The 25000-nt window shown below is 42.7% G+C and overlaps 2 protein-coding genes and 1 pseudogene across 5 annotated transcripts in view; 1 reads left to right on the top strand and 2 right to left on the bottom strand.

Moving 5' to 3' along the window:
- The window catches only part of LOC113061245 (normal mucosa of esophagus-specific gene 1 protein), a 1184-nt gene extending 1111 nt beyond the window's left edge, over nucleotides 1–73 (bottom strand). The window contains exon 1 of one of the 2 annotated variants that reach the window (XM_026230284.1): nucleotides 1–73. This exon is cut by the window's left edge and continues 64 nt beyond it. The gene's annotated coding sequence lies outside the window, so the exon portion shown is untranslated. The other variant, XM_026230285.1, reaches the window with a different exon arrangement.
- A 1615-nt stretch (nucleotides 74–1688) lies between these two features.
- LOC113061338 (spermatogenesis-associated protein 5-like protein 1) lies at nucleotides 1689–8382 on the bottom strand. Of its 3 annotated transcripts, none has more exons than XM_026230372.1 (9): nucleotides 8310–8382; nucleotides 6828–7898; nucleotides 6447–6629; nucleotides 6222–6380; nucleotides 5939–6148; nucleotides 5582–5812; nucleotides 2782–2916; nucleotides 2418–2543; nucleotides 1689–2348 (listed from the first exon to the last, which is right to left on the bottom strand). In XM_026230372.1, exons 2-9 carry the CDS (start codon nucleotides 7887–7889, stop codon nucleotides 2193–2195), a joined length of 2262 nt encoding a protein of 753 aa, XP_026086157.1. In that variant the 5' UTR covers nucleotides 7890–7898; nucleotides 8310–8382; the 3' UTR covers nucleotides 1689–2192. The 3 variants fall into 3 exon arrangements, with proteins under 3 accessions (XP_026086157.1, XP_026086155.1, XP_026086158.1); XM_026230370.1 differs by having other exon boundaries at nucleotides 8268–8332; XM_026230373.1 differs by lacking the exon at nucleotides 8310–8382 and adding an exon at nucleotides 8234–8257 and having other exon boundaries at nucleotides 1690–2348.
- A 1030-nt stretch (nucleotides 8383–9412) lies between these two features.
- LOC113061337 (NAD(P) transhydrogenase, mitochondrial-like) lies at nucleotides 9413–24529 on the top strand (annotated as a pseudogene).
- Nucleotides 24530–25000: the final 471 nt, after the last annotated feature.

The raw sequence follows: 25000 nt of genomic DNA, 5'->3' as shown, positions 1-25000 counted from the left end.
ACGCATTTATTGGCACGTACACACACACACACACACACACACGCACACACCCTTCACTCTCAAACTGAAACTATCAAACTGAAACTATAAATTCAGCGCCCTCTGCTGGACTCAATGACAGTCTGACACTACAGGTGCATCTCAACAAATTAGAATATCATGGAAAAGTTATTTATTTTTTGTAATTTAAAGGGATAGTTCACCCAAATAGCAAAGTTATATCATTAATAACTCACCTTCATGTTGTTCAAAAACCCGTGAGACCTCAGTTTATCTTCGGAACAAAGTTTAAGATATATTAGATTTAGTCCGAGAGCTCTCAGTCCCTCCATTGAAGCTGTGTGTACGGTCTACTGTCCATGTCCAGAAAGGTAAGAAATATATCTTCAAGTTAATCCATGTGATATCAGAGGGTCCGATTGAATATTTTGAAGCATCGAAAATACATTTTGGTCCAAAAATAGCAAAAACCATGACTTTATTCAGCATTGTCTTCTCTTCCGTGTCTGTTATGAGAGAGTTCAAAACAAAGCAGTTTGTGATATCCGGTTCGCGAACGAATCATTCGATGTAACCGGATCTTTTTGAATCAGTTCACCAAATCGAAGTGAATCGTTTTAAACGGTTCGCGTCTCTAATACGCATTAATACACAAATGTCTTAAGCTGTTAACTTTTTTAATGTGTCTGACACTCCCTCGGAGTTAAAAAAAACCCAATATCCCAAAGTAATTCATTTACTCAAACAGTGACTGGATGACCTGCTGTGAAGAGAGAACTGAAGATGAACACCGAGCTGAGCCAGATAACGAACAAAAGACTTTGAACTTAAAAAAAATAATAATAATTTGTGAAAAAAATTGGCGACATAAATGATAAGCTATGCAGAAAATATGAAATGAGCGCATGACCGATTACGCATTCGCATCACGCATCGCACGAGACCTTTACTCGATCTGTTTTAATTAAAATCTCCAATCTCCGAAATGAGTCTTACTTAAATATTACTTTAGAAGTTAAGAGTAAATACGCTAGAAATCCGCGCTAATTCAAGGATGTGTATTTATTTAGGATAAGTATATTTATTTAGGACGTGTTGTGTAAACAGTGTGGAGGACTAATTTGTGTGTATTTCTAATGCATGCAATGAAAGTGATGCTCCTTTCCTGACCCCACCCTCTACACGTCACTTTGATTCGAGCAAATCAGGTCACACGGTCGAACACGCCCCTCTGATCTGAAACTATTGCTGTTTAAGCCATAGACAGTTTAAGCGCGAGAATTTAAAAAAAAGCGCGAGTTTAGATGTTGACGGTTGGTCTGAGCAGCATCTTCAGCGATTTAACGAGCTGAGTTTCATTTCAATGAGATGTAAATCAAGACAAAACCGTTCATTTTCAAGCAGGTATTTCACGGTTATGTTTACAAACCGAATGATTACACTCGCTATCTTTAGATTTTATTTAGTAAAGACTGTAACTGCTTGTGGTAATTTAATCAGCTAACGTTATATAAACTATTAATTGTGAAACCCAGAAATGAAATATCCTCGATCATATAGACATGTGGTCAATTTCTGTGATATTAAAAGAAAAAAAGATTACTATGCACCAATTATTAATATTTCAACACAATACTGATGCTGAGTCACTTTAAAGTCTCCATCTAAGGTTATAAAGTTGGGCTATAATAAGCAAAAACCATTTGCAGTGCAAGTATCATTACAATACAGCTGAACAAATGTACAATTAGGTCCGGTTAATTTAAATGTTTATATATTGTTCCACAGTAACTTTAGAGAGAACAGACTTTATGAACCCTTAGAGAAACCAAAGTCACAGAGACCAGCCAAAATGCCATTTTTGGACCAAAAAGGAGAACGTTTCAGTACATTTATCACATTGTTAAACATATCCTTTAATATTAAGAACACAACTGATATTTTTGTGCGTCACCCTTCACTTTATGAAGAATGTGGGAATCAGGACATTTGTACACAAATTATAAACATTATATATTTATTAAATATAAAAAAAAATCTTAATAATTAACTCTAGCTCATATTATCCAAGATATTCTTCAATTGAAAGCTGAACTTCAGCCAGCATTGAAGTCAATTAAATAGAGGAAAGTCCTTTTCAACTGAAGAAAGAAAGACATTAAGGCCTCGGATGATGCTGGGAAATTTTAATTCTAGAGTGAACTACTAGAACTCTGAAACAGTTGAACGTGTCGCTGAAGCTGTTGTGGACTCAGTGATGGACGCAGACTCTGAAGCGCCTTCAGAAAACACTTGTGTCTCACGCTGGAGACCTGGAGTCCGTCCTCACGCAGCGCCAGGAGAGCCGCCTGAAACACAGAAGAGTTACAGACCCGGAGCGAAGCGAACGGATGGCGCGAGACGAGCGTGTGCTTTACCTCTCTGCACAGGTTTTCTAGATCGGCTCCAGAGAAGAGTTCGGTCTGCGCAGCCAGATCCTGCAGACACACGTCCTGATGCAGCGGGACGCTTTCAGTGCAGACGCGCAGCACGGCCAGACGAGCCTGTTTATGACCACAACTGTTACTCGTCTTACTGTGAACAACTCATACATGCACTCATTTTAATAACTTCTCACAAGCCAATCAACAGCTGACAGATAAAGAGAGGTTCCTGCCCTCCTCTTGTTTCCTGCTCGAGAGCGCTTCACTCAGTGAGATGGGCGTGGCCTACATGAGTGGGCGGGGTTAGAGGGCGGGCGTGGTCTACAGGAGTGGGCGGGGTTAGAGGGCGTCTGCTCACCTGGAGGTCTGGAGGAGGGACGTATATGATCTGGTCGAGGCGTCCAGGTCTGAGAAGAGCGCTGTCCAGAACCTCTGGTCTATTAGTGGCAGCCACGATCAAAACATCCTTGTTACACACTTCCTGCAGCTCCATCTGAAATGTAATACAGACACGGTGTAAACTACACGTGCACATCTACACACAGAACACTGTAACTCACTTCCTGGAGTGTTTAGCTTCTTCAGTCCTGATTAAACACACCTGATCCAGATTATCAAGTCCTGAAACTACACGGGTGTGTGGTGTGACTCTCCTGCACTAAAAAATGATTTATTATCAAAACTGCTTCAGATTTCTTTGGAACCTGTGATACTTTTGTTTCAGGATTCTTAGTTAAAACATTTATTTTAAAATAGAAATCTAACAATATTCACTACGGTTCAAAAGTTTGGGGTCAGTACATTTTTATTATTTCTTTTTTGAAAGAAATTAAATCTTTTATTCAGCAAGGATGTATGGAACCAAAAGAGTCTCAATAAAGATAAACGCACACACTACATTCACATATGCACACACAGGATTCATACATGCACACACATGATTCATAAATACACACACAGGATACACAAATGTGCACAAAATTTACAAATGCACACACAAAATTTAAAAAGCACAGAAGATTCACAAATGCATACAAAATTCAGAAATGCACACAGAATTCAGAAATACACACATAATTCAGAAATGCAAACAACATTTACAAATGCACTCAAGATTCACAAATGCACAGAACAAGATTCAGAAATGTATTTCTGATGCACACACACATATATCTTGATTTACAAACTGCTTGCGGTCTGTGAACTTCACTGCATTTGTGTGTGAATTTTGAGATTCCTCTGACTTGGCTTGACACACAAATGCATGGAATGATCAGCAACCAATCAGATGTCTCCCTTCTTTTAGCCAATCACAAGAACGCACTCCACGTGGTTGTTTACTTATAAGCCAATCACATGAACACTTTCACACAGCCTATTTATGAAATTGTATGGAAATACAGATGTTTAGATTACAATTCAGGTTTATTTTTTATTATTTTTTACAAAATATAAATTTAAAAATGTCTCAATACATATAGCCCAGACTGTGACTGCAGAAAAAAAGTTAACCATGGATTCATAAATTTGCAATAGGCAATTATTTCATTTTATCAAGTAAAAAAAAAATTACACCTTTTTGAATATTTTAAGTATATCTAAATATTATCTTGGATGAAATATAGAAGTCACTTTAATTATAATATTCGGTCCCTACATGAAGAGAGAGTCAGTGGTCCGCTGAGAGAGGAAAGTGACTCTCCGGCTGCGCAAAGTGAGTCGCCGCTGCGTGAGGAAAGGGAATCGTTCGCTCAACTTCACTGGGTGAGGAAAGTGAATCGTTCGCTGAGGAAAGTGAGTCGCTCGCTGCGTGACTCGTGAGGAAAGGGAGTCGTTCGCTGCGTGAGGAAAGTGAGTCGTTCGCTGCGAGAGGAAAGTGACTCTCCTGCTGCAGAAAGTGAGTCTCCTGCTGCAGAAAGTGAGTCTCCTGCTGCGCAAAGTGGGTGTCCGGCTGCGCAAAGTGGGTCGCCGGCTGCGTAAGGTAAGTGAGTCGTTCGCTAAGGAAAGTGAGTCGTTCGCTGCGTGAGGAAAGTGAATCGTTCGCTGAGGAAAGTGAGTCGTTCGCTGATTAAGGAAAGTGAGTTGTTCGCTGATTGGCTTACAAGTAAACAATCCCCCACGTGGGGTGCATTCTTGTGATTGGCTCAAACAAGGGAGATATCTGATTGGTTGCAGATCATTCCCTGTTTAAAAAAAGGCATTTGTGTGTTGAGCCAAGTCAGAGGAATCTCAAAATTCACACACAAATGCAGTGAAGTTCACAGACTGCAAGCAGTTTGTAAATCAAGATATATGTGTGTGTGCATCAGAAATACATTTCTGAATCTTGTTCTGTGCATTTGTGAATCTTGAGTGCATTTGTAAATGTTGTTTGCATTTCTGAATTGTGTGTGCATTTCTGAATTTTGTGTGCATTTCTGAATTTTGTAAGCATTTGTGAATCTTCTGTGCTTTTTACATTTTGTGTGTGCATTTGTGAATTGTGTGCGCATTTGTGTATCCTGTGTGTGTATTTATGAATCATGTGTGTGCATGTATGAATCCTATGTGTGCATATGTGAATGTAGTGTGTGCATTTATCTTTATTGATACTCTTTTGGCTCCATAAGGATGTGTTAAATAATGTTAGAAAAGATTTCTATTTTGAATAAATGCTGATCTTTTTAACTTTTGGTTCATCAAAGAATCCTGAAAAAAGTGTCAAACTTTCCAAAAAACATTTGTCAGCACAACTGTTGATAATTCTAATAATAAATCATCATATCAGAATAATTGTGTGTGTCTTTGTGTGTGTGTGTGTGAGAGAGTGAGTGTCTGTATCTGTGTGAGTGTGAGGGTGTGTCCGTATGTGTCTGAGAGTTTTTGTGTGTGTGTGTTTGTTTGCATGTGTGTGTATGATGGAGTGTGTGTGTGTGTTTGTTTGTGTGTGTCTGTGAGTGTGTTTTTGTGTGTGGGCATGTTTTGTGTCATATTAGGACACAACTCTGTATAATGACATGGGTATGACACAGGTATTACAAGTGTCTGTGTGTGTGTCTGAGAGTGTGTGTGTGTGTGTGTGTGTGTGTGTGTGTCGGTCTGTGTGTGTGTGTGTGTGTGTGCGTGTCTGAGAGTGTGAGTGTGTGTGTGTGTGTGAGTAGAGATGCTGTGTCTCTGACCTGCTGTAGTCCGGTGTCCTCCTGCTCTCCTTCTTCTAACAGAGCGATCTTTCTCCCGCTGCTGCGTCTCTCCACAGATCGTAGTCCCACTCCGTCCAGCTCGGTCAGCAGAACGGCCAGAACCTGCGACTGCACGCTGTGAGAGGAACCGTCCGCTCGAGAACCCACCATACTGTCGATCTCATCCAGGAACACGATGGAGGGAGCGCACGCACGCGCCTGAGCGAACAACTGAGAGAGAGACAGATCATGCCGTCATCCTGCAACTGCTCTAATCATTTCAATGCCTCATTTATTTCATAATTAATTGCACCAAAGCATTAACTGAGCAGAAGCGGGATGAGAGTGAGGTGAGACCTGTGCCAGTGTTTTCTCCGAGTCTCCCACATACGGAGAGAAGAGCTCGGCTCCGCTGAGGGAGAGGAAGCTGCAGTGTGATGAAGAGGCGGCTGCTTTCACCAGCGTGGTCTTAGCGCAGCCGGGCGGCCCGTACAGAAGCACACCCCTGGGCCGAGAGACACCCAACCGCACCAACGCCTCGGGAAACCTCATGGGCCACTCGATACTCTGCACACAGACCGCAGACGTCATCACAGAGCCAGAGTCGTACAGATGGACCTGAACCGAGGAGCTCTCGTACCTGTCTGAGTCTGAGTTTGACGTCGTCCAGTCCTCCGATCTGCTCCCAGCCGATGGGTTTGAAGTCTGTGGCTCCTAAACTGCTCCTGAGACACGACGGCTGCACGATCCGCAGCGCCTGCATGAAGTGCTGCATCGACAGCGGCTCGCTCGCTCCTGTCTGAACAACCACAACACGTGTGAGCGAGAGAGCAGACCGGAGACTGTACGCTCTCAGGGACTGTACCTGCGTCTGTCGCATGGCCTGCAGCGCTGCTTCTCGACCGAGCGCGCTCAGATCCGCCCCCACATACCCACAGGTCATTTCAGCAACAGCCTTCAGGTCCACATCAGAGGACAGCGGCATCTGACCGCACACACACTTCAGGATACTGAGCCTCTGCAGCAGCGAGGGAACGCCGACGATCACCTGCAGGACACACGGGAAGCTTTGATTCTGACCTTTCAGAGCAACAGAAGACATGCACATGATGGCAGCACTCTCATAAATTAGTGTTTTTGTAGTTTACACAGAGATGATAGCTGTATAGTGTCCACTCAATTTACAATTTAATTCAGATGAACGGCCCAAGAACGTGACTGAGTTGGAGACGGTGTGGTGAATCACCTCTCTGTCGAACCGGCCCGGTCTCCGGAGCGCCGGGTCCAGAGCGTCTGGTTGGTTGGTGGCTCCGGCGATGACGAAGCCCTCGTGACTGCCGATGGAGTCCATGAGCGTCAGCAGCTGAGCGACCAGACGGTTCTCCGGTGCGCCGCTGGATCCCGTCCGCCTCGGACACAGAGAGTCGATCTCATCGATGAGCAGGACACACGGACCGTCCTCGGCCGCCTCCCGCGCCTGATCAAACACCCGCCGCAGGTTCTCCTCGCTCTCTCCGGGTCGAGACCCCGTGACCTCCGGCCCGTTGACAGTCACTAACGTGGCCCCGATGTCCCTGGCCACGCGGCGCACCAGCAGGGTCTTCCCGACGCCGGGCGGCCCGATCAGAAGCAGGCCTCTTGGGCACGACACTCCCAGCTGCCGCAGAGTCCCCGGGTAAAGCAGAGGTAACGTGATTATTTCCTTCAGCGAGGCGTACACCTCCTCCAGGCCGCCCAGAGACGGGGTCGAGACCTCCTGACGCCTCTCCAGGTGTTTAACGGTCTGCAGCTCGCTGACCTCCACACGGGTTCTCGCTGTCACCAGACCAGCTTTCTGTGAGCCCGAGTTCACCTTCTCAACCAGCACAAACACCAGCTCGCTCTTCACACAGGACAGGTCCACCAGATGACCCTGGTGCACGTACACACCCTCCAGCAGCTGCTGGACGCCGCGCTCGGACACCTTCCGCTTGTGCTCCGCTCTCTGCACAAACACCTTCACGCTGACGCTGGAGAGCCTGGGGCAGGACAGCGCTGAGATGTGCGCCGGCTTCACCCTGAGTCCGGTGAGTGTTTGTGCGGTGAGGTCCGGTGTGGCACACTGGGTGCTGATCTGCAGGAAGCCCTCGGCGAGGTCGTGCCGAGGCCATGTGGTGCACAAACAGACCCCCCGCTGAACCCGGATCAGAACCGGAGCGCCCAGCCTCAGACCTAACCTGGACATCAGAGCCGGACCCATGCGACAGCGCTGTGTGTCCGAGTCCACGGCGTCCAGCGGGAGAACCTTCAGACCCTCCACCAGAGACATCTCAGACACCTACAGATACACGACAGAAGAGAGATGCAGAGAGACACAATCTTCAATAACTCACACAGTTACACTAAAAACACTTATGGTCATAGTTTACATATAGTTTACATGTTTACATAAAAAATACTATTTGTAACATACAGAGCAGAACAATAATCAATATCAATAATCATTCACTGTGCATGAGTACAAAAATATCAATAATAAAAACACGTATAATGGATGCTGTTTCACTGATGCAGTCTTATTACGTATGTGTTACTGAATCAGGAATCAGAATTAAAAATAGCTACTAATAATTTTGCATCAGTTACTAGACGCATAAAAAGTGCTGAATGGACCTGGATGTGAGAGAGATAAACTATAAGACACTACTATCCTCATTCATATCATTCAGTAATGTTGTTGTTGTCTTGCCTCAGACTCGTGTTGATGGCTGAACACTGTCCTCGCATCACAGCACGTGTTCTCTCGGGCTTCTTCACTGCAGCGCCGCACGGTGAAGCGCTCACAGCGACACCTGCTGGACTGGAGACGTGTCACAACACATTCACATGCATTTTAATTATTGTAATACATATAAAACTAACAAGACACGATACAAATTGAATAGATATAAGTAATTAGGAATAGAATAAAATAAACATACAGAAATGCAATACATTCATGAAGAGTTAAGCCAGAGAGTGTCCTTCAACAAAAGAAAAACAATGCATGTAAAAGTCTATTTTCAAGTCTTTTCAATATAATGTTGTGGTTGTTAGTGTCAAACGCAGCGCTAAGATTCAGTAGCACTAATAGAGAAATACAAGCACGATTGGATGATAAGAGCAGGTCATTTGTCGCTTATGATGCTGATATCTGGTCTGAATCGGGAGAGAAATCTGCACAGATCAAGCAGCGTTTAAACAACTCTAAACTAATATGTGAGAGACAACAGCAGATGCACTTCTTCACTGGAGGAAGTGTTATTCTGGATTATAGACTCTATGTGTTTGAGTTAAAATCATCTTAATGCTGGATGTGTTTCAGGTTTTGTCTTCTCCAGATGTTCACTGATGGACTGGAGTGCTGTGGATTATTGGGATGTTTTTATCAGACTCTCATTCTGACGGCACCCATTCACTGCAGAGCATCCATTGATGAGACACTGATGCAATTCTACATTTCTACAAACCTGTTCCCTTTCATGAAAAAATTCATTTTCATTGGGTGAACTGTTCCTTTAAGATCAGTGATGAGATCTAGGATTGAGGTCAGAGTCCCGAGAGAGATCTGTATTTGAAAGGATAAAGCAGTGTATTTTTAGTCTGGGAATGTTTATCATTTATACTTAATGAAGATTCATTTATTTTTATATAGAGACAAATACATGCTTGTAAGGATCTGTACAGTGAGTGTGTGTGTGAGTGTGTGTGTGGAGTGTGAGTGTGTTTGGAGTGTGTGTGTGTGTGTGTGTGTATGTATGTGTGTGTGTGTTGGCATGTTTCCCTGTTCTCTCGTCACTGGTCAGTGATCTCGCGTTGTGGTCCGAGAGCAGCAGGTGTCTTCGTCCGGCTGCCTGGACATGCGTGTCTGCGTCTGACAGAGCGTGTGTGTGTGTGTGTGTGATTGAGACTGTGTTGTGTTCCTCAGACGTCTGAGACATGGCGTGTCTTCTGCGCTGTGTGACGTGCTGCTCTGTGCAGCGGCCGGGGAGACGATTCTTCCAGACCTTCCCTGTTCTGTACGATCAACAGGCTGTTAAAGGTGAGACGGGCTCCTCAGAACTATAACTCAGGTCATGTGAGGTCAAAGTAGTGTGAAAGAAGAGCAGAAGCTCTCAAAGAGTTTCTTATTTTCAGCTGAAAGTGTTGAGAGATGTATCACGTGTGAATGGAACTTTCTGTGGTGGAGATGAGCGAGGTCAGTTAAAGGTGAAATCCAGATGATCTTTCGCTCTCAATGTCCTCTCGAAGTGTCCTTATCATTGCATGTCACTTCCCTTTAGCTTATGCATGTGCGACTCCACTGGATCTCTGCCAATGAGCTTCTAATAGTGTCTGCTGCCTCGCTCTGATTGGATGTCATGATGCCAATTATGGAGAGAAATGTGTTAGTTGATCCGTCCGTGACGCTGAGCTGCCCTGAACGCCGCCCGTGTGTGTGTGAACTCAATGTTCCCACTGATGCATTATAAAATAGACATAAAACCTGGAAAAGACTGATTCATTGATTCACTTCACTGAAAACTATGGAAGCTTATTTCCACCACAGAATAAAAATAAATAAAATAGTAATTGCAACGTTTTTTCTCATAATTCTGGCTTTTTTCCTCACAATTCTGATTTCATCACAGTTTTGAGTTTATAAATCGCATTTCTGAGTTTATTGCGATTCTTAATGCACTTCTCAGGATTCTGAGTTCAGATTTAGCAATTTTGAAATCTTGAGTTCATAGCAATTTAGACTGAATGTGAGATGTAAACTCAGAATTACAAAAGAAAAATGACAGAATTGGGAGAAAACGTTACATCTACATAAATAACGTGAGTGATATTTGACATCCAAAACTCTCACTGCTAGTTGTGGGTGATTTCCAACCAGTTGCTATGTGGTTGCCATGGTGTTGTTTTTAGGACATTAGGTGGTTGCTATGCAGTTGCTAGGATGTTCCAACTGTAGTTTTCCTCCTGTCCGTGTGTGTGTGTGTGTGTGTGTGTGTTAGGTGTGCGATATAAAGACGTGCTGGTGGGCGTTCCTAAGGAGATCTATCAGAATGAGCGGCGGGTGGCCGTGTCGCCCGCGGGTGTGGAGATGTTGGTCAAACAGGGCTTCAGGGTGCAGGTGGAGTCCAGCGCTGGACGTGAAGCTAAGTTCTCTGACGATCAGTACCGGGCCGCCGGAGCCCAGATCACCGACACCAAGGGAGCGTTTGGATCAGATCTGGTCCTGAAGGTGAGAATTGTGTCTGTTTAAGCCAGCTTCAGGCTGCTTTGAGACTATAAAGTGGTTTATATCCTTCAGCTGACGCCTGAACGACATCTGCTCAGAGGCTCTAAACGCAGTTACACCTGCTTTAATACTAATGTGATACAGTGGAGTTTATGGCAGTTTTGAGTCTCACAATTCTGAGTTTAATCGCAATTCTGAGTTTAATTTGCAATTATGAGTTTATATCTCACAATTATGAATTTAATCGCAATTATGAGTTTATATCTCACAATTCTGAGTTTAATCGCAATTCTGAGTTTAATCACAATTCTGAGTTTATATCTCACAATTATGAGTTTAATCGCAATTATGAGTTTATATCTCACAATTATGAGTTTAATCGCAATTCTGAGTTTAATCGCAATTCTGAGTTTAATCACAATTATGAGTTTATATCTCACAATTATGAGTTTAATCGCAATTATGAGTTTATATCTCACAATTATGAATTTAATCGCAATTCTGAGTTTATATCTCACAATTCTGAGTTTAATCGCAATTCTGAGTTTATATCTCACAATTATGAATTTAATCGCAATTCTGAGTTTATATCTCACAATTATGAATTTAATCGCAATTCTGAGTTTATATCTCACAATTATGAATTTAATCACAATTCTGAGTTTATATCTCACAATTCTGAGTTTAATCGCAATTCTGAGTTTAATCACAATTCTGAGTTTAATCACAATTATGAGTTTAATCGCAATTCTGAGTTTATATCTCACAATTATGAGTTTAATCGCAATTCTGAGTTTAATCGCAATTCTGAGTTTAATCACAATTATGAGTTTATATCTCACAATTCTGAGTTTAATCGCAATTCTGAGTTTAATCGCAATTCTGAGTTTAATCACAATTATGAGTTTATATCTCACAATTATGAGTTTAATCACAATTCTGAGTTTATATCTCACAATTATGAGTTTAATCGCAATTCTGAGTTTAATCGCAATTCTGAGTTTATATCTCACAATTATGAGTTTAATCGCAATTCTGAGTTTAATCACAATTCTGAGTTTATATCTCACAATTATGAGTTTAATCGCAATTCTGAGTTTAATCGCAATTCTGAGTTTATATCTCACAATTATGAGTTTAATCGCAATTCTGAGTTTAATCGCAATTCTGAGTTTAATCACAATTCTGAGTTTATATCTCACAATTATGAGTTTAATCGCAATTCTGAGTTTATATCTCACAATTATGAGTTTAATCGCAATTATGAGTTTAATCGCAATTCTGAGTTTAATCACAATTCTGAGTTTATATCTCACAATTATGAGTTTAATCGCAATTATGAGTTTAATCGAAATTATGAGTTTAATCACAATTATGAGTTTATATCTCACAATTATGAGTTTAATCGCAATTATGAGTTTAATCACAATTCTGAGTTTATATCTCACAATTCTGAGTTTAATCGCAATTCTGAGTTTATATCTCGCAATTCTGAGTTTAATCGCAATTCTGAGTTTAATCACAATTCTCAGTTTATATCTCGCAATTATGAGTTTAATCGCAATTCCTGAGTTTCCATCCATCCATCCATCTTCTTCTGCTTATCCGGGGCCGGGTAGCGGGGGCAGCAGTCTAAGCAGAGATGCCCAGACTTCCCTCTCCCTAGACACTTCCTCCAGCTCTTCCGGGGGGATACCGAGGCGTTCCCAGGCCAGCCGAGAGACATAATCCCTTCAGTGTATCCTCGGTCTTCCCCAGGGCCTCCTCCCGGTGGGACGTGCCCGAAACACCTTCCCAGGAAAGCGTCCAGGAGGCATCCGGAACAGATGCCCGAGCCACCTCAGCTGGCTCTTCTCTATGTGGAGGAGCGACGGCTCTTCTCTGAGCTCCTCCCGAGTGGCAGAGCTCCTCACCCTTTCTCTAAGAGAGCGCCCAGCCACCCGACGGAGAAAGCTCATTTCGGCCGCCTCTATCCGGGATCTTGTCCTTAGTCGCAATTCTGAGTTTATACATTTACATTCCATTACATTTTACATTATACAAACGATTCCAAAAAAGTTGGGACACTGTACAAATTGAGTAAAAAAGGAATGGAATAATTTACAAATCTCATAAACATATTTTATTCACAATAGAATATTGAGAACATTAAATGTTGAAAGTGAGACATTTTGTAAGGTCATGCCAAATATTGCCTCATTTTGGATTTCATTAGAGCTACACATTGCAAAAAAGTTTGGACAGGTAACAATAAGACACCAGAAAAGTTAAATGTACATATAAGGAACAGCTGGAGGACCAATTTGCAATTTATTAGGTCAATTGAGAACATGATAGGGTTAAAAAGAGCCTCTCAGAGTGACAGTGTCTCTCAGAAGTCAAGATGGGCAGAGGATCACCAATTCCCTCAATGCTGTGGTGTTTAAAGTTATCATCTACAGTGCATAATATCATCCAAAGATTCAGAGAATCAGGAACAATCTCTGTGTGTAAGAGTCAAGGCCAGAATACCATACTGGTGCCCGTGATCTTCAGCCCTTAGGCAGCCCTGCATCACATACAGGAATAATACAATAGAAGTCAGTAAGTCAGTGCTGTGACTGATGTGTGCCGCAGGTTCGAGCGCCGGTGTTTAACGAGGGTTTACGGATGCATGAGGCTGACCTCCTGAAGCCCAGATCCACACTGGTGAGCTTCATCTACCCAGCGCAGAACCCTGAGCTGATGGACAGACTGAGCACACAGCAGTGTTCGGTGCTGGCCATGGACCAGGTGCCTCGGGTCACCATCGCACAGGGATACGACGCGCTCAGCTCCATGGCCAACATCGCCGGGTGAGAAGGCCGGTCCCGCTCTGTGTGTGTGTGTGTGTGTGTGGAGCTCTCTGTGTGTGTGTGTGTGTGTGTGTGTGTGTGTGTGTGGAGCTCTCTGTGTGTGTGTGTGTGTGTGGAGCTCTGTGTGATGATGATAATCTCCTTCATTACGCTCTCGTCCGCAGGTATAAGGCCGTGGTTCTCGCCGCCAATCACTTCGGAAGGTTTTTCACTGGGCAGATCACAGCGGCGGGAAAAGTTCCTCCGGCGAAGGTAACTGAAAGCTAACATGAAAGCTGGAAATATAAAAATAAAACCTAATTAAAAAAAATAAATAAAAAAAAACAGGCATAACAATGCAGCCTAATGTGATTATTAAAGTTCAGAAGGAAGGAAACTTTATTCTCTGTTATTTAACACATTTAATATATAGATATTACTAGTATCAGTGCAATAAAATAAGTTTAATGCTTTTCTTTAAATCTAATATTGGCAATATATATGATATAATGCTACACACTCATTTCAGTACATTTCAATATTGAATATAAAATGTATTATGATTGAACATGTGTTTAAGTAAAACAATATGAGATCCATGATTTATTGTGATGTTTTATGGGTTCACACAGTATTCATTTATTTGGAGCACTAATTGTGCACGATGCATATTAAACCTAAAATGTGTTTTAATGTCAGTATTGATAAGTATTATATAATCTCTGAATGATATCGGTCTCTAAATGCAAGATATTTAAAGTGCACCTGATGTATACTTGCAATAGTTTGCTGTTGCAGTTTAGCAAGCTTTAAGTTTACCAGTTTAGCATACTAAAAGTAGGGTATTTTGTATTAAGTACGTAATTATGTAAATATATCTGTAGTATACTTGGCCCTGAAATAAATGCATTTCAAATACTATTTATTTTTCACTAGGAGTTCCTGTAAAGTTATAATATTTTGGGACACACACACAAAACAAACAAGGCTTTTGCTATCAGATATGACTTCTTGAGCTTGAAGTAAACATCACTAAACGAGCGGTGTGTGTGTGTGTGTGTGTGTGCGTGTGTGTGTGTGTGTGTGTGTGTGTGTAGGTGCTGGTCATCGGTGGCGGTGTCGCAGGTCTGGCTGCAGCAGGAGCTGCTAAATCAATGGGTGCCATAGTCAGAGGATTCGACACCAGGTGTGTGTGTGTGTGTGTGACACGCTTCATCAGTCGGACCCTGAGGTCAAACTGACCGTCTGTGTGTCTCCTGTTAGACCGGCAGCACTGGAGCAGTTCAAGTCGTTCGGAGCCGAGCCGCTGGAGATAAACATCGCAGAGTCGGGCGAAGGAATCGGAGGATACGCCAAAGAAATGTCCAAAGAGTTCCTGGAGGCCGAGATGAGTCTGTTTGCCAAACAGTGCAAGGATGTCGACATCGTCATCAGCACGGCTCTGATTCCCGGTGAACACTAACGATTCACACTGTTTCTGTCTAATTATTGATATTATTGGCACATTTGACAGGGTCTTAATCCACAAATGAAGGCCTCAAAATATCTTAAATCGGTCATGACGTTACAAGACTTTCTTTTCTGATTTCAGATTCAAGCATTAAATATTTCATGAACTGCTAAAAACAAATCTCTTCCTCAGAATTTCTGTCTTGTTTTCCAGTTCACATCTAAACATCTTTAAACCAAGACACATTTACTGAAGATGTAGAATGAACACATGAAGTCTTGTTTTCTGAGAAACTGAACAAAATGAAATTAATTTATGCTTAAAACAAGAACAAGTATCTGTTAGTGGGCAATGAAAACTTGTTTCTCCTTTGAATTAATAGTCTATTAGCAGATATTCGTTTGTGTTTTAATCATAAAATCGCTTCATTCTATAGAACAAGACTTTTTTCTGTTATTTTGCTTCTCTCGTAAATGTGTCTTGATTTAAGAATCTTTCGACATTTGCCTGCAAAACAAGACAGAAACACTGAGAAAGAGCATCACTTTTTTTGCAGTGTGATCTGAAGGTAAAATAAAAGTTATGTCCAGATTCTAGAGTTTGGGAGCAGAGAAAATAATATTAAATATTAAAAAGTATTGGTGATCTTTTGGAAGACATTTACATTCAGCGAACATTTTAACATATTGTGTTCCCTTCACTTTATTCCTTCAATGTTCTTTACGTGGTCTTAAAAAGTCTTAAATTGATTTTATAAAGTGGATAGTTCCGGTCCTTGATTCTGATTGGCTGAGACACGTTCAAAGCTGCTGTACATTACAAAGTAACAAAGTAACATTCACCTTTGTTTACATTTGTGTGTTGCTCGGCAACCACTCTGTTACAACCACAGCTGTTTCTGAGGAGCTACATTGTTTGGTGGAAGAATACTGTTTTAATCATATCTTTACACTTTATTTACTCCGTTTTATTTTGTGAAACCTTACTATACTATAACCGTTTTAATAAGCCCTGTGGAGCTGTGGTTTACAGTGCATTTATAACAGCATATGTCATGCCTAACAATCCCCCTTAGCTGTTATAAGTTAACTGTAAACCACGACTTCACAGGGATTATTGCTTTATTCATAAAGCCTGGTTTGATCACAGTCGTGTGTGTGTGTGTGTGTGTGAGCAGGTAAGAGAGCTCCAGTGCTGATCAAGCGTGAGATGGTGGAGAGCATGCGTGACGGGTCGGTGGTGGTGGATCTGGCGGCGGAGGCCGGAGGAAACATAGAGACCACTAAACCTGGAGAGCTGTACGTCCATCAGGGCGTGACACACATCGGCTACACGGATCTGCCCAGCCGCATGCCCACGCAGGCCAGCACGCTCTACTCCAACAACATCATCAAGCTGCTGAAGGCCATCAGCCCCGACAAAGAGTTCTTCCACTTCGAGCCCTGCGATGAGTTTGATTACGGGACGCTGGATCACGTGATCAGAGGCACGATGGTGATGAAGGTGAGCGACCCAAATAAATCACTCCTGTGACGTGACACATGCACGAAACTATTATAGGATTTTAGTTCAAACGTAAATATTTTATTTTAATGTTTCCAGCAAGGTAAGAATCTCTTCCCAGCACCTCTACCGAAAACCACCCCCCCGCCGGCACCCACCAAAGTGAAGACCGTCGCCGAGCTGGAGGCTGAGAAAACAGGCCGAGATCTCCCCGTTTAGAAAGACCATGACATCAGCAGGAGTCTACACAGCAGGTCAGAGAACAGACCAATGAACGAACGAACGAACAGCTGAATATGTGCATGACTCTCTCTCTCTGCTGTTGTGAAGGTCTCTCCACCGTGCTGGGTTTGGGTATCGCCTCTCCTAATGCTGCCTTCACTCAGATGGTGACGACCTTTGGCCTCGCTGGAATTGTGGGATATCACACGGTGTGGGGCGTGACTCCAGCTCTGCACTCGCCGCTGATGTCAGTGACCAACGCCATCTCAGGTGAGGCTCACACAGATACACCTGAACACATGAGTGTGTGTGTGTGTGCGCTGATGTGTGTGTGTGTGTGTGTGTGCAGGTCTGACGGCGGTGGGGGGCTGGTGCTGATGGGTGGGGGTCTGACTCCCTCATCTCTTCCTGAATCTCTGGCGCTGCTCGCTGCGTTTGTGTCCTCCATCAACATCGCAGGTCAGAGAGGAATCGACCCATAACCGACACCACCAGCACAACACAACCACCCACAAACCAGACACACAATATTCATAGCCTCCCTACTTTAATATTAACAGAGCTATAACTGTAATATATTATCAACAGAACCTGGGAGTGTCAAAACAGATCAAATGAGCCATGATTCATTTTGTGATTTTGCTGAAGATTCAAGAACTGTACTGTACTCTGACACTGGGCCGCACTGTGAACTGCACTAATAGATGATGAGAATAAAACACTGTGCTGAAGAGCATGGATCACACACAGCACTGATGTCTGATCTGCTGCATGTGCTCGTCAGGTGGGTTCCTGATCACACAGAGGATGCTGGACATGTTTAAGAGACCGACTGACCCTCCGGAGCACAACTACCTCTACTCTCTGCCCGGCCTGGCGTTTGTGGGCGGATACGGGGCGTCTGTGGCCGGAGGATACAGCATCGAGCAGGTGTGTGTGTGTGTGTGTGTGTGTGTAGATGATGTACCTGGGCTCGGGTCTGAATCTCTCTGTGTCTGTGTGTGTGTGTGTGTGTGTGTGTAGATGATGTACCTGGGCTCGGGTCTGTGTTGTGTCGGGGCTCTGGCTGGACTCTCGGCTCAGCGCACCAGTCGTCTGGGGAATGCGCTGGGAATGATCGGGGTGGCTGGAGGAATCGCTGCTACACTGGGCGCTCTGAAACCCTCACCTGAGCTCCTGTCACAGATGTCCCTCGCCATGGCAACAGGTGGAACTCTGGGTAAGAGCCGCTCATTCAGCACTGGACTTCATTGTTGATTCTCAGACTAAAGGCTCGTTCACGTGAACCTAAAAACGTCAACAGAAACATTCCAAAGTTCAAGACTGGTGGATTAAAACACAAACATTGAAGCGGAGTAGAAAACATGCATCCTTTTGTTTTGCATCCTGAAAAACAATTCGGCTGATTTGCAAAAACATTGTGTTACCTAATTTGTGGATGCTGATTTGAAAAATATAATAAACATTAAAAAAAAATTGTAAAAATTTTTCGCTTTTTTGACAAAATAAGACTAAAGATTTTTAAAATTATATATATTTCAACTTCCCTTCATTTTTAAAAATAACAAAAGCAGTCAGGTTTGTCAAGTCAAGCTTCAGTTTTAATGCCTAAAGGAAGTATTCAAATATCATTTAATGCACAATCTGCAAAGGAGTGGAAAACTATGTTTAAATACTCTACCCCCCCCCCCCCCCCCACAAAACCTGTTATATTCTGTGTCTGTTTGGATGCCGTAAAGCAAAAAACTCTGATCTGTGGCCATAATTTTTAGCTTGAAGTCAGGATTCGGCATCAAATGATGTCATGCGTGTGAAAATGGGCAGAGATTTGTTCAAATAGTGTTTAATCTGGCTCAGATTCAGACTAAAATCGTGTTTGTAGTGTTTTTCTGCTGTTTAAGGGAGAATACAAGATTTCTTCACTGCACAAATAAGTGTCCAAAGCAAAAATGAGAAATTAATCAGGTTTTGTGAGTGTGGTGTGAAAGAGCAAAACAGACTCTATTCTATTTTTAGAATCAGCAAGCCAGGATTAATAAGTAACTAGTATTGGATTTCATTCAGCACATATGACGCAGTGCCGTTTTATTTGTTTTGTTTAGTAGGGGTCGGCTGATTATCGGTGCCGATATTAATGCTTATCGGTGTCATTTTCAAAACTGCTTTACTGATAAAATCATTTAAAAGCATTTAAAGAAAGTTTTTGGTCAGAGCCCTCATTATTCTTAAATTTGACATTAATTTTCATTTTTACAGCATATATATCAGTGCAAAATATCGGTTATCATCTACTTGATCTGTAATAATTGGTCGATAATTTGGTCGACCCCTATTGTTGAGTTTATGAAATGCATGCTCACAGTCTAGTGTGTCCTAGTGTGCTTTATCACACTGATTGTGTGTGTGTGTGTGTGTGTGTGTGATATGTACATCCTCAGGTCTAACCATCGCCAAGCGCATCGAGATCTCAGATCTTCCTCAGCTGGTCGCTGCGTTCCACAGTCTGGTGGGTCTGGCAGCGGTTCTCACCTGCGTCGCTGAGTTCATGATCGAGCACCCGCACCTGGACACCCATCCGTCCGCCAGTGTGCTGAAGATCGTGGCGTATCTGGGCACCTACATCGGCGGAGTGACCTTCAGCGGCTCTCTGGTCGCCTACGGAAAGCTACAAGGTATTTTTGTTTCAATAAAACAAAAACTACAACTTTTTTTTTTGTTATTCTCTTTAGTTCTGCTCTGCTTGTCTCAGTTGTTCATCATGTACTGCTGAACTCAGTTTGATGTGACGAGGATGAAGATGTTCTCACACACATCTGGACGCTCCTGTGTGTGTGTGTGTGTGTGTGTCCTCAGGTTTGTTGGACTCGTCTCCTCTGCTGCTGCCGGGTCGTCACATGCTGAACGCGGGTCTGATGGCGGCGTCGGTGGGTGGGATGGTGCCCTTCATGATGACTGACACTTACAACATGGGGCATGGGCTGCTTGCTGGGGGTCTCCGGCCTCTCCACCGTCATGGTGAGCTGAGCCTCACACCAGAACACTCAATATATATATATATATATATGAATATAAAAATAAATTAAACCTAAAAATGAAAATTCTGTCATTAATTTGTGTGCGTGCGTGCGCGTGCGTGTGTGCGTGTGTGTGTGTGTGTGTGTGTGTGCGCAGGGTGTGACGCTCACCGCAGCCATCGGAGGGGCTGATATGCCCGTGGTGATCACGGTGTTGAACAGTTACTCTGGATGGGCGTTGTGTGCCGAGGGATTCCTGCTGGACAACAACCTCATGACCATCGTGGGCGCTCTGATCGGCTCGTCCGGTGCTATCCTGTCCTACATCATGTGTGTGGTGAGTGAACGTGAGCTCTAACATCAACCAGAGAAACACATCCAGCTCTTCCTCTGAGGCATGCTCTTCTGCAGGCCATGAACCGCTCGCTGCCTAACGTCATTCTGGGAGGATACGGAACCACGTCCACCGCCGGCGGGAAACCCATGGAGATCACCGGCACACACACCGAGGTCAACGTGGAGCAGTCGATCGAGATGATCAAAGAGGCCAACAGCATCATCATAACACCTGGTGTGACACACACACACACACACACTCACACACACTTACAGAAGCATGAGGTGACTAATGTAACTCATTAAATGAACTAGGTTCAATGCATATTTAAAGGGATAGTTTACACAAAAATGAAGTCTACTCATCCTCAAGTTGTTAAAAATGCATTTTTGGTCCCCCTTTTTTATTTGAAGATAGTGGGGATCAGAAATGGTTTGAGGGTGAGTAAATGTTCGAATTCTCATTTTATGTGTGTACTGTCCCTTTAAGCTGCATCAGTGTGGTTAGCTTCATCAGCTCATCCTTCAGAAGCAGAAACTGCACACAGTGATTCAGTGTAGCAAACACAGTGTAGCCATGGCAACCTCGAAACATGAAAGTCACAATTATAAACATATGGATCATTTTTTAATTATTCACAATTTATGTTTAATAAAATATTTTATAGCTTCGTATAATTAATAGAACATATGTTTGTTATAAAAATACTCATAGAGTTTTAATATTCTACGAATTTCCATGATTTTTTTCCAGATCTAGAAATATCCAGAAATCCAGACCATTTGTTCTTCAAAGACAATAACAATGAATTAAAATAAGAAAGGTCTTGATTTGTAGCTGTTCTTATTTCTTAACTTATTCCAGTGCTTGTTTTGTCTTTATTTGAAATCATGTTCAGTCACCTCGGATGAGAATCTCTGGTTTAGACCAGATCTGATTTTGACACCTGGACTGCTTCAACATTTATCGGTTCATCATCTCTATTCAGTGGAAGTGTGTTACTCTTAACATGGTTTCTGCTCTTCATTTGAACTGAAGGATGAGCTGAAATGATCTTTTGTGGTGAAGGACATTTATACAGCTGTTTCTCAGTCGTTTGAACACTAGAGGCCAGTGTTTGTCAAAGGATGTGTGTGTGTGTGTGTGTGTGTGTGTGTCAGTCTCTCTCTCTCTCACACACACACACACACACATCTGTCTTCCAGACACACCTGCAGAAACCCCAGACTAAGCTCCACAGACACAATCAACTAAAAACGAGTCCATCTGTTTAATCTGAGCCACATGGTTTAGAGCAGCTTATCAGAAATCTATAATGTTAATGTTTCTAATATCTTAATGTCTTACAGTCATAAAAGATATAAGCATCAACCAGATGAGTTTTGCTATTAGAATAGATGGCTTTTGTGTAAATATATGTATGCTTATAAAGCTGGATTTACGAATACTAGTTAATCTTCAGGTTTGTGCTGATATCCCACTCAATGAAACTGGCTTTGATTTGTAACATTCTGCTGTTGCGACAAACTAATTGTTATAAGCTGATGTGTATCACACGATGCATATCGGTTTACAAGTCTGTGTTGTGTTTTAATACATAATGTGCACACTTTGAGAAATGTGCCCGAGAGGATCCTGAAACACGGGTCACACATGTGTGCGTGTCTCGTCTCCACACGCGATCCTCCTGCAGGGAGACATCTGGAGTTCAGGAAACTCTGCAGTCTGAATGCAATCAAACGGATTTCCCAGAGAGTCGGCACACACTCGAACGATGACACAATTCTCCACGCTCCTCCAGATATTAACAGCAAACCCGGAGCAAATGTGGATCTGGAGACAGTGGGTTTGGGGGATTCCTCGCTGACCTCACAGCGCTTGATTCTCAGAAAACACACCGGATTAATAACCTACATCTGTGTGTGTGTGTGTGTGTGTGTGTGTGTGTGTTCTCTCCGCAGGCTGGGGTCTGTGTGCGGCCAAGGCTCAGTATCCCATCGCTGACATGGTGAAGATGTTGAGAGAGCAGGGCAAGAGCGTGAGGTCAGACGTGTGTCACACGCTCATGTTCAGATCAAATCTAATTAATTTCTGGATTCACACACTTCATGTTCAGTGTCTTGAGCACTTGGCAGCTCTGCAGCGTAACTCTGTAAAAAACAAGACGAAACACATCTGTGTCTAATAAGAAGCTCTGGTAAAAATGCAGTCCTTCTGTAAATAAAGAGGGAAAGTGTAAAACATTCTCTGAGTATTTACATCAGAGCGGCGCAGATGGAGAATACACAGCATGAAGGATAAACTCCCTCGAGTTCTGCTGTTGAAAAGCTCCACGCTGAATCATTCTGATGTAAACCTGATCAAATATTGATTATCATGCGTGTGTCCCTCAGGTTTGGGATTCACCCGGTGGCTGGACGCATGCCCGGTCAGCTCAATGTGCTCCTGGCCGAAGCTGGCGTCCCGTACGACGTGGTTCTAGAGATGGACGAGATCAACCAGGATTTCCCAGGTCAGGTTCAGCAGCATCCAAAGACATGATTACTGTAACTGATGAAACACTGTTACTCTTGTTTTCCCCTTTCATTATGTTTACAGAGTGCTACATGCATTACACTTGTTATATCTACTTTGAATCTTTAGTTTCTATCTACACTAGTGTACAAACATTTAAAAGAACTCTGATTCAAACCAAGGCTGCATTTATTTGATCAGAAATACAGTACAAATTGTGAAATATTATTCTAATTTCAAACATCTGTTTTCTGTGTGAATCTGTGTTAAAGTGTAATGTATTTCTGTGATGCTCCGCTGTATTTTCAGCATCATTCCTCCAGTCTTCAGTGTCACATGATCTTCAGAAATCATGAAAATATGATGATTTACTGCTCAAGAAACATTTCTGATTATTATCAGTGTTGAACACAGTTGTGCTGCTCAATATTTCTGTGGAAGCTGTCATGCATTTTATTTTTCAGGATTCACAGATGAACAGAAAGTTCAGAAGAACAGCATTTATTGGAAATAGCAATATTTTGTCACATTATAAATGTCATCACTGTTGATCAGTAAAAGTGTTCATTTCCTTTCAGACCCCAAAGTTTCGGGCAGTAGAGTATATGTGTTAAATAGCACATGCAAAGTCCATTTTCCATGAAATATAGCGCGAGTGATTGAGGTGCAGTGTGAAAGGCGTCTCATATCTGTCCGACAGATGAGCCCATGATCCACAGACGGCTGTGAAGTTATTTGGCAGCGGTCGGGACACATGTGGACTCTGATCTTTGCAATAATTCACTTTGATTATGTAATTGTGCCTAGACATGCAACATATCCCAGCGACCAGCGACTGGCGTCTGTGCGCTCGGAGTCGGAGGGCAGCACGTGTTTTTGTTTAGCTGCCGCAGATAAGCATGTAGAGCGGAGGAACACGATCCCATCGCATGAGAGCGGCTAATAGACCTTCTGATTGTTCTCGCTGTGTTTGTGCAGAAACCGACCTGGCGCTCGTGATCGGAGCCAACGACACGGTCAACTCCGCCGCACAGGAAGATCCCAACTCCATCATCGCCGGGATGCCCGTGCTGGAAGTCTGGAAGTCCAAACAGGTGTGAGCTTGACTAATTATTACAGCTGTCAGGTGCACATTAATCGTGGTTGAGAAATCACCCCCAAAAGACCATCTAAAGTCCTAAATCTGAAAAGCATTACAAAAATAAACATTTTGACTCAACATTGCGTAAATTATTTGGTATAAATGTTTTAATGAATATACTGAAATATGGAATTAAATTATAAATGAAATGACAGAAGGTGGCGTGAGTCATTGAATCATTCACTCATCTGATTCGTTCAGAAATGGAGCAAGTGACTCTCTTTATGAATGAATCATTGATTCACTTGATTTGTTTAGATTTATGACACAAAGCTGATTTATTAAGTGAGGTAACAGCGAATCAGTCGTGACTGGAGTGTGTGTGTGTGTGTGTGTGCAGGTGATCGTGATGAAGCGTACTCTGGGTGTGGGATACGCAGCGGTGGACAATCCCATCTTCTACAAGCCCAACACTGCCATGCTGCTGGGAGACGCCAAGAAGACCTGCGACAGTTTACAGGCCAAAATCAGAGAGGCCTATTACTGACACACATGCACAACAACACGCTTCGTTAGTGCCTTAAACACAAGCAGCCAATCAGTGAATGCATGCGCCTTTGACTTGTAAATAAAAGTATTTCAATCTCTCAAATAAACCAGACGTGACTGAGGTTCTCAAGCCTCGTCACACTTTCCCAGCAGCCAGTTTGACTTTGTTGATCACCAAAACCCACAATAATCTACAGTAAATAAAAAAAAAACAAGACCATCAAAAAAGCAAGTGAAGAATTCATACTTTCATGTTTCCATTGATTGTTGCTTGGTTCTAGTATAGCATTTGTGTTTGAGTTCATTTGTTTAGAGTCACTAGTCATTATATATCATTTATTACTTGATTTTTCTTGTTTTAACCCCAGTTTTACCAATCTCCAACCAATTTTGGCACTTTATGGGTATGTTTTCCAAACCTTGCTACACTTATGGAGTTTCTGCTCAAAAATGACCATCCTTCAAAATCTCTGCTTATCAATTTCTCATTACATTCTATCATCACCCAATACGTTTTCAGTTTTCTATGAATCAGCACAGGTTTGTATTTCTGAGCTCTTCCATCCGTGATGATGTCGATCTTCTCCAGCAGCTGAAAACAGCCGACAGCCGATGGAACAAACACACCGTTTGACCACAGAACTCTTCCAAACGCATATTTATTCTCCACAAGTCGTAAAAGGAGATGTTT

Source organism: Carassius auratus, chromosome 43 (assembly GCF_003368295.1).
Source record: "Carassius auratus strain Wakin chromosome 43, ASM336829v1, whole genome shotgun sequence".
NCBI lineage: Eukaryota > Metazoa > Chordata > Actinopteri > Cypriniformes > Cyprinidae > Carassius > Carassius auratus.
The sequence above is the reverse complement of the archived record's forward strand: the minus strand, read 5'-3'. Positions and strand labels throughout refer to the sequence as shown.